Here is a 10,357-nt window from a genome sequence, read left to right as displayed (position 1 = left end):
ATTAAACAGTATCTGTAATCAAATGAAGATGTCAGTATGACATACTAGAACTTACGGAACACAATGAAAGCAGTCCTGTGAAGGAAATTTATAGTGGTAAATTCTCACATCAGAAGAACAGAACAAGTTTAAATAAACAACCTAACACTAAACCTCAAACTTCTAGAAAAAAGAACACATTAAGCTCAAAGCTCCTGGGAGGGAGAAAATTGTGAAGAGCAGAAAGTAACACAAGTGAGAGGAAGAAAATAATACAAAGAATCAATGAATCAAAAAGTTGATTCTTTCAAAGATTAAATAAAACTGATAAACTGTTAGCCAACTTTATTTTTTTTTATCTTTTTATTTTTCAAAGTTTTATTGATAAACAGATAGCAATGAGACAGTTTCAAATCCAATCAGAAGTACAGTTAGCCAACTTTATTAGAAAGTCTCAAATTCATGCAATTAGGAATCAAAAGGGTAAAATCACAATGGATCCTGCAGAAATCCAGACAATCATCAATACCTACTCCAAGAACCTATATTCCAATAAGACAGGAAACATATAATGGACAGATACCTATACACATGAAAAAACTGAATCAAGATATAAAAATTCTAAATAACCTAAGTCAATGATATTAAATGTAATTAAGAACTTACAAAGAAAACCCCAGATGTTGATGCTGAAATTTCCAACAAATTTAAAATGCTGAAACTCTAATGAAATTGAAAGGGAAGCAATTCACCCAAACTCATTCCTAGAGGCACGCATTGCTGCCACCAAAACCAGAAAAGAACCCAACTGAAAAACAGAACTACAGCCAATCTCCCTAATGAACATAGATGCAAAAATCTTTAATAAGATATGGTAAACAAATGCAACAAATCATCAAGAAGATTATGCACCATGATCAACTATAATTCATCCCAGAGATGCAGGGATCGTTCAACATATGCAAATCAATAAATGTAATACACGATATTAATAGAGCCAAAGATAAAAAACAAGTGATCATTTCAATAGATTAGGAAAAGCATTTAACAAAGTCCAACACCCACTCATGATAAAAACCCCACAGAAAATTGGAATAGTTGGTCTTAATTTCAATTTGATAAAAGCCATCTATAAAAAACCAACAAATAACAGTACATTAAATGGTCAAAAACTGAAAGCTGTCATTCTAAAATCTGGAACAAAAAATGTTCACTATCACCACTCCTATTCAATATATTTCTGAAAACATTAGTCAGAACAATGAGAGAGAGAGAGAGAGAGCACGAGTGAGCGAGAGCAAAGAAGTTAAATTATTATTTGCAGACGACATGGTATTCTATATAGAAGACTACAAAAACCAAGAGGCTTGTAGGTTTAATAACCAAATTCAATAGCATTGCTGGTTACAAAATCAACGAACATCAATAGCATTCCTTACACAAACAAGAAAGACACTGAGAGGGATATTAGAGCAAAAATACCTTTTATAATAGCATCAGTACAAATGAAATGCTTGGGGAATCAACCTAATGAAGTAAAATATCTATATATTGAAACATACAGTACTCTGAAAAAAGATTGAAGAGGCTATCAGAAAGTGGAAAGATACACCTTGCTCATGGGTAGAATCAGCACAGTGAAATGGCCATATTCTCAAAATTGATATACAGATTTAATGTAATCCCAATCAAAATACAGGTAGCATACCTCACAGCACTAGAGAAAACATTCCTAAAATCCATTTGGAAACAGAAGACATCTAGAATAGCAGAAACAATTCTGGGCAACAAAGGGGGCATCACAATCCCTGATTTGAAATTATATACCACAGAACTACTGTAAGAGAAACAGCATGGTACTGGCAAAAAAAAAAAAGACCCAAGGATCTATGGAAAAGATTAGAAGATGCAAAAACAACTTCAAACATACTCAGCCACCTCATCTTTGACAAAGTGGCTAAACACATTCACTTATTACCAAAAAAAAAAAAGCCTCTTTAATAAATGGTGCTGGGGGCTGGCCAAGTAGCTCTGTGGATTAAGCTCCTGCAAACAGGTGCAAGGGCTGGGGGTTTAATTCCCGGGCCTGCCATGCAGGCTCCGCCCCTGAGGTGCACTGAGATGGCAACTGAGACTGGGTGTGGTGGCAGGCTCCTGTAATCCCAGCTCTTGGGAGGCTGTATACAGGTGGATCAGTATGAGTCCGATCTATTAGCGAGACCCTGAACACCCTGTAGACCCTTCCCTAAAAAAAACCCAACCAAACAAAACATAAACCAAATAAATGGTGCTGGAAAACAAATGCCATAGACGAAAACTAGACCCATGTCTCTCACCATCCATTAAACTAAAATCAAAATGGGATCAAATATCTAAGCATAAAAAACAGAAACATTAAATCTGCTGGAAGAAAGAACAGGTAAAACTCCTGAATACATAGGTGCAGACCAAGATTTCATGAATAAGGTTTTTTTTTTTTTTGATCTGAATGCCCTGAGGGGTGGTTTGGCTGGCTGGAGTGTTGTGGGGATCAAACTACAGCAACCTGAGGCTGACAGCTTTGTGGAAGCTGCCACTTAAACAACTGAGCTAAGGCCAGGCCCCCCGATTTCATGAATAAAACCCAGGCTGCTCAGGAAATACTACAAAGAATCAACAAATGGGATCTGATCCTATTTAACATTTTTTTTTTTTATTTAAAGAGAATAAAAAATAAAACATTGGAAACAATATAGAATTTCCAAAAACACAGTAGGAATTCAATAATGGTTATTATGCTGCATAATGCTGTCTTAAAGTAGTTGTTCAGATGGGATCTCATCCTTTAGCATTTGCAAAGCACAAGAAACTACCAAATAGTGAAAAACACCCACAGAGTGGGAAACAATTTCAGCCAGCTGTCCCTCAGACAAAGGAGTAATAGCTAGAACATATAAAGACCCAACTCACATATGGGCCTCTGAGATGAACATGAACTTCTCAGATGAAGAAATACAAATGGCGAGTAAATATAGGAAAAAATGTTCAACATTACTGGTCATTCAAAAGACTCCAAGTAAAACAACACTGAGATTCCCTTTCACTCAAGAAAGAATGGCTATTCTTTTTCCACTATGGAAATCAGCGTGAAGATTCTTCAAGAAACTAGGTTAGCAGTCCCATTCGAGTCAGCTATTCCCCTTGTGAGTATCTTTCCAGAATTAAAAACATCACACGACAGCGATATATGTGCACCCAAGTTACAGTCACACAGTCTTGGAAACAACTCAAATGCCCATCAACCAAGAAATGGATAGAAAAGATGTGGTCTTTTTATACAATGGAGTGTCACTCAGCTATGAAGGATAAATTTGAGACATTTCTAGGTTGAGTGGATGCAACTCCAGACCATACTCTTTTAAGTGAAATAAATCCGACTCGTGTAAACATCACCTTCTCCGGGGTGAGAAACCAAAAGCATAAATAAGGACCAAAGTGTACAACAGGTATTGCAAGATAGGAACAAATTGTTCAAAAGAAATGGCAACTAGGGAAGGATGCAGGGCTAAAGGAAAAGAAAAAAAAAGATAAAAAGGATGAAATGGTAACAAAGGGTGGGGGGGTGGGGAAAAAAGGGAAATCAAGATATGTCATGTATGGGCACAAATTTCCTATGATGAATGTGATTTTTATGTATATTGACACTATACCAATACACTTAAAAATAGCTTTGTGTACATGCATGAAAATGGTTGGAAATAATGCCGCATAGTACCCGATTCTTTTCTAATTGGTACAATTACCTGTTTATTCCATCATAAGGAAAATTAAAGAGAATTTTCATCTCCTTCCTCTCGGCCAACACCGTATTTTAAAAAATCTCGATGAGTGTGAAATGCTATCACTGTTTGGCAATTATAAACAGAGACTGGTGTTTTTTGTGTTCTCTTTAGGGGAGAGCTGTTTCTACCTATTGTCTACTTATTATTGTCCCTGGATCAGTTCTCCTAATCGGTAGTTTCTCAGTTTTCCAAATAGAAACCATTTATATAGTCTACATTGCAAATACCTACTCCCAGTTGTTTAAATTGTTTTTTCAGGGTGGTGGTGGGGGGTTACTGGAAATCAAACTCAGCACCTCATGCTTGCCAGATGGGTGCTGTGCCAGAGCTGTACCCTGGCTCACATCAAGTGTCACCTTAAAGCATAAAGATGTTTTGCAACCCCAAAGCGCCTCCCTCTGGTACTAGCGATTGAATCCAGGGCCTTGGCACTGAGCCATATCCTCTGCCCTTTTCTGTTTTTAAATTCTGAGACAGGGTCTCACTAAATTGCCAAGTTGTCTCCACTGATCCTCCCCTCAGCCTCACATAGTGCTGGGTATAAGCCTGTTCTACCCTGTCTGGATAAACACCTTCACATTTTGATGCAAATTCATCACTATTTTCCTCTGGTGCTTTAAGAAATCTTTACCCAGGTGAAAGAAGAGTTTCCTTGTAACTGAATCTCTTCTGGCATTTTCAATATTTTAAAATTACATTTAACAAACCTTAATTTACCACCAACTGCTTCAATTCCACGTGTTATCTTGAAAGAAGAAGCACCTTTTGTAGTCTTGAAAAACAAAAGAAAAGTTTTCTTAGTACTTTTTCATGCCAAATTTGCCTAACATCATACAGTATCAAAATCTGTATAACACTTATGAGCAGATTCAAATAACTTTACTAAGTAGTAGATCCTTTTAAAAATTATATGTAAAGTTTAAAGACTAACAGGAGTACAGATTTTTATGTAAAAAAATTCTATCATCAGACAGATTATATCTGATAATTATCAACTTACTACAGTCTTTTTTCTCAAAGAGAATGACAATACAGGAAAGACTTCTTTCCATTTTTGGCACTTTTTTTGTATTTAGGACAAGGTCTACAGGGTCTCATCATGTAGACGTCTTTAGTAATTCTGTTTACAGCTTCCCAAGAGCTGGGATTACAGGCATGTGCCACCACGCCCAGTCTCAATCACCATCTCAGCACGCCCCAGGGGCGGGGCTGGTACAGCAGGCCAGGGAATTGACCCCTTGTTCTTGCATTTGCCTAAGGGGGCGCTTTAATCCATGGAGCTATCTGGCTGACATTTGGCACTTTCTTTTAAAAATCTTTTTACTAATTTCTGACATTCTAACATAAAGCTGGCTACTCATATAATGGTTCTCTGTAGCAAATACCTGTGGTTTCTCATCTTATATTAGGGGATTTTATTGGGTTGTACAGTGTCTCCAAAACTCACATCCACTGAGAACCTAGTAATGTGTCTTTATTTGGAAATAAGTCTTTGCAGCTATATTTAAGAGGCCGTGCTGAATTAGGGTGGGCTCTAAACCCAAAATGACTGATGTCCTCATAGGAGTGAAATCTGGATACAGGGACATAGACAGAAGGAAGGCTCCGTGACAGCAGCAGCAGCAGGGACTGGAGCGAGGCAGCTACAGAGTGAAGGGTTGCTGGCTACTGTAAGAAGCTAGATAGTGGCAGGGAAGGATTCTCTTCTAGTGCCTTCACAGAAAGCATGGACCTGGTGACTGACACCTGGTCTTCAACTTTTAGCCTTCAAAACTGAGGAGAAATTCCTCCTTTTTCAGACATTCCATTTATGGTAATCTGGTAAGGCAGCTCACAGATATTAATACGAGGCATTATGCTCTGGCTCTGAAATATCTTCCCAAATCACACGTGTTGAAGTCGTGGTTCCCCAAAGCAGCAATGTTTAGAGGGGAGCTTTTGGAAGATGACTGGACCACAAGGGCTCTAATTTCCTTAGTGGATTTAATGGATGTATAATCTGATGGTATTACTGAGGCCTGGGAGACAAAGCCTTGTTGAGGGGATTGGTCACGGGCAGGATGCTGGGGGCACCTGGTCCTCAGCACCTCATCTGGCTCTGGCGCCCTCTCCTGCTTCCCTGTTGCAGGGAGTGAAGAGTTTCCTCTGCCAGGCCCTTCTACCAGAGGCCCAAAGGCAATGGGGCTAGTCGACTGTGGTCTGAGGCTGTGAACTAAAATAAACCTTTCCTCCTTTAAGTTGATTTCCGGTTATTCTCCCACAGTGATAGAGCTAACACATGGAGACACTGCTTTAGGTTTCTGCTTCTCACAGGACCAAGACACCACAGCATCTCCCAACACTGAGGTGGCAGAGACACTTACCAAGCTGGACGCAAGGCGCAGCAAGTGAGAGGTCCCTAAGTTGCTGGAGTCCTCATATCGACTGCCGGCTTTAATGAACACACCAATTCTGCACACAGGAGCATAGTTTTCCAGAGATGCAATCACCAAACCATTTGGTAATTTGGTAAACTGTATTTGCAATGAAGTAGATGCGATTAGTATCTTCACATTAGCAAGAAAAGTAGGTGTATGTGGGTTTCGGTGGACAATTCACTGGACTAACCTCAAGGTCCTGAGGATGTAGAGGCACTCCTGCAGGGGCGGCTGCGGCTTTAACTTTGGGGGCAACTTTGAGGGAATAAAATCTCTAAACACAAAAAAAGACGGGTTACATACATTTCCCACAAGAATACTATAGACAATAATTATCTGTGTGTTGCTGAGTGACAAAGAGCAATGACCATCTCCATGAGAAGGTTTTACTAAGTAATACTGTGGACTTACGAACTGCCCAGTTTACCCAAGCCACCCTTATATGCTAAATTCTCTATGTTCAATTTTCACTATGTGAAGAATAACTACTTCCCTTATTTTTTAATGATCTTACTGAAGCTTCAAGTTGCTCCTTTGGTGCTGCTTTGGAATTTTTTGAAAAACGCCATACTGCCAAATGGATGCTTTTACTGATTTGCACATTACTGCTTCCCTCATCTTCCCAGCAAGACTCAAGCCATGTTAGTCTATTTTCCCACTAAAATGACTTCAAGCCTTCAATTATTTAGCAATCTAAAAACGCTAAAGCAAACCAGCCTCTTCTGAGCCTCTGGCATTTCCATGCTCTTCACTTTCTCGATCGTGATACAGTGACACAAGTCTTACAATCGCAAGCCTTAAAACCTTGACTAAATAAGAATGTGTGTCATCCTGAGATTAAGAGTAGACTCATTCATAGTTATCCTCAATATATAATATGCAGTTGCGTGTAGGAAAAAAGGGTTCTATGCCAGACAATGGATCCAAAAAAATACATTCACTTTATCTAGTCTTTCTGGCAAATGCTCCACAGTGACCTAAGTCATTCTGCCTACCACCAAGATTCATAAGGTTAACAGTGCAGATGCTGAGTAAGTAAAACCCAGTGCTCCCAAGATCCAAGGGACGCGTGCTGGAGTCCCCGAGTCTCCACCAGCACTTCACTTCTGATGCCTCCAGTCTGCACTGTGCCATGCTGCTGCTGGCAACTGGCAAGCGCTGCACTACCTTGGCTGCTGGCTTTCATTTACTCTTGGAATTACTTCTTTCCCACTTTAGTAATGCTTTTTAATTATAAATTACAATGAGCTCTGCTTTACTATTGCCTGTTTTCTCTGGGTATGAAACAGGTAGCTCTATTTTCAACTCTGACTTTTAGTTTTTCAAAAAGCATTATTATATGATGTCTGGTGACAGCAGCTCAAATACAAACTATATAACTACATTACCAAGGAAGATGTACATGTAGATGTAGCTGAAGGATGACACTGTGTACTTATTTGCCCCCTTTGAAACCAGCAGGAATAATCCTAGCAGTTGTTACAGAATTACTAGAGTACCATTAGTTTTTGCAGTGTAATTGTTAGGTGACAATGACGATTTGCAGAATTTCTAGATTATTATTTTCTTGCAGTGCTGGGAGGTGCATCCCAGCTTTTTATTTTCAGGCAGCGTCTTGCTAAGTTGCTTACAATGCCTTCAAACTTTTAATCTTCCTGCCTCAGCCTTCCAAGTAACTGGGATAGAGGCTGGTGCCACTTGGCCTGGCTAATTATCTTAAAAATACAACGTGTACACACTTATTCTCACATAAGTGCTCTAATCAGAAGCAAATAATTGCTTTCAAGTTTGCTTCAGCTTGTTCACCTTGATCCTCTCTGACTGGTCCTCTGAGCTCTCTTTTCTACTGGAAAATGGAAAGAAGTTTGTTAACTGTCACTTGGCGGTTAGAGGTGCTGCCAAACATTCCAGGACGTTCAAAAACAACCCCTACAACTAGGAATTACGCAGCCCCAAATGCCAGTAGGACTTGGGTTGCTGCTTTGTAATTTTTTGAAAAATCAGGATTACTGTGAACAAGTCTGGTTTTTCTTTTCCCTCTAGTCTGCTGTCAATCTCAGGATGACACACATTACTTAGTCAAGGTTTTAAGACTCGTAATTGTACGGTTTTGTGTCGCTGTTTCATGATCAAGAAAGTGACCATGATATAGTCCCAGTAGCCTAATGGGCTGTCCTTAAGACAGTTTGGCTAGGCATGCCAGGAACAGAGTTAACGCCTACACCGCACACTTATTTAAACATAGGGCACAAGGGCACTCCGCTCCTGTATCCGGTGTTTCGCACATCCCTCTAGCAGGGTTTCTCAACCCTAGTCCTACTGGCATTTGGGGCTGGGTAATTCCTAGTTGTAGGGGTTGTTTCTAAGCGTCCTAGAATGTTCAGCAGCACTCCTGACCGCCAAGAGCCAGCGGACATCTTTCCTAGGTTAACAAAACTATCTAGACCTTACTAACCGTTCAATGGGCACAAATTATCCCTTGCTTACAATCACAAACACACACCTCCTCTCTGCCCTCGACAACGAACGCTGCACCGGGCTAACACGCTGATGCTTGAGGTGCTCCCCCAGAGACGGCTGAACTCTGCGTAGTCTGGGCTCGAGGGAGCCGGACGCTGCGGCGGCGGCGGACTGACGGGGGCTCTCCTGAGGGACCCTCCCACGACACGTCCGCAAGGTGCAGCGCCACGGGGCGCGCCTGCGCGTGAAGCTCCGGAACCGGACCGGCGCCGCCTCCGCATCTGCTTATTCTTACACTACTCTGCACAAACCACCGCTGGGACCCCGACGCTGTAGGAAACCCGGAGGCCGAGGCGGGACCGCCGCGCAGGCCGTGACCTTCACTCGCTCTCCACGAAGCCGCCCGCCGCGTCCCGCCGCAAAGCCCGCCCTCCCTCAGGGACTCGGGCGCGAGGCTCTCGCTCCCGGGCCGAGCCGGACCTCCGACGCCTACCGCGACTGCAGTCCTCTCGGCCCGCAGGGCTCGCTGAAGGGCGAAGGGAAGCCTGCGGCCGGGACCCGCGCCAGTACCCCCGGGCTGCATCACCTTGCTGACAGGCTGCTCTCCGGGCTTCTCGCCAACCCGCCCCTGCGCTCACCGAAAGGAGTCCGGCTCTGGGTAGTAGCCTCATGGCTCAAGCCTCTGTGGACCGCGGTCACGACCGACTGGAAAGGAAGCAAGATGGCGGCGGGGCCGGCCGTTTCCCAGCCTGCCCCGCGAGGAGCGTTCCCACGCCCCGGCTCGCAGGCGGCCTCTCTGGGCAGGAAGCGCTCGACTGCTCCCCGGAGGCTGCAGCGGTCGAACTCCTGCGAGACGCAGGGTAGGGAGACGCGCAATTGTGCGCAAGGGTCCAAAAGGCAATTAATTAAAAATCAATGTCTTTATTAGCAAAGGCCATTTTAATTCTTGTAAGTTCATCTTAACATTAAATAGGATAAGATGCTTAATAGCTGTAAAGTCAACACTTCATTCCGGTTTAGTTGTTGTCAATGAACTTGCTGCGCACTTGTTTGTATTTTAACAGAAGCCATGATTTAGGTAGGTACATTGGAAATTGAAAATTTATAGCTGTTTATCATTACGTCAGAATAAAAAAGTCAAACAGGATATGATAAAGGTTGTTTTTAAAATAATTTATCATCGGGCACTGTATCATTTTATTTATTATTTTTTCCATAATTTTATTGACACACAAATAGCAATGAGACAGTTCCAAATCAAATTGGTAGGACAGTTCCAATAATTAACATATTGCATACTGTCTTCCTGGTGGTTATTTGCTGTACAAGATGCAGACATGATATCCTATTTACAAACACTATTACAACAAATCCCTCTATTCATTAAGAGAATGTAACTATATATCTATCCTAACCATTTTGAATACCCAGATACAAAATGGACATTCATCTGTATCCCCTTTTTTGTTTAGTTCTGTCATTTGAATATTATAGGTGTGTTAACTCAGCAAAATATTCTAAGAGTCCAGTAGTCCATAATAGTATTGGGGCTTACACTTGACTGGCAATGTCAGAAGATGTTGACCTAACTGCCCTACAGCTCAACATAACAACATGGCTTTACTTCTTGTACTTCATTTTTATACTTTTCTGCTGGATGGTTAAGACCAAGGTAAAGCA

The 10,357-nt window shown here is 41.5% G+C and overlaps 1 protein-coding gene across 1 annotated transcript in view; it reads right to left on the bottom strand.

Annotated features, from left to right (window-relative positions):
• The window catches only part of LOC101576799 (cytochrome b-c1 complex subunit 2, mitochondrial), a 46,157-nt gene extending 36,740 nt beyond the window's left edge, over nt 1-9,417 (bottom strand). The window contains exons 1-4 of the mRNA XM_023703284.1: nt 9,316-9,417; nt 6,408-6,491; nt 6,164-6,313; nt 4,508-4,572 (exon numbers count right to left, since the gene is read on the bottom strand). Of these exons, the coding sequence (XP_023559052.1) occupies nt 4,508-4,572; nt 6,164-6,313; nt 6,408-6,491; nt 9,316-9,348 (332 nt within the window). The 5' untranslated portion in view covers nt 9,349-9,417. The remainder of the gene's footprint in view (nt 1-4,507; nt 4,573-6,163; nt 6,314-6,407; nt 6,492-9,315) is intronic.
• Nucleotides 9,418-10,357: the final 940 nt, after the last annotated feature.

Source organism: Octodon degus, unplaced genomic scaffold, assembly GCF_000260255.1.
Source record: "Octodon degus isolate 3935 unplaced genomic scaffold, OctDeg1.0 scaffold00001, whole genome shotgun sequence".
Taxonomy (NCBI): domain Eukaryota; kingdom Metazoa; phylum Chordata; class Mammalia; order Rodentia; family Octodontidae; genus Octodon; species Octodon degus.
This window is presented reverse-complemented; position numbering and strand designations above follow the sequence as displayed.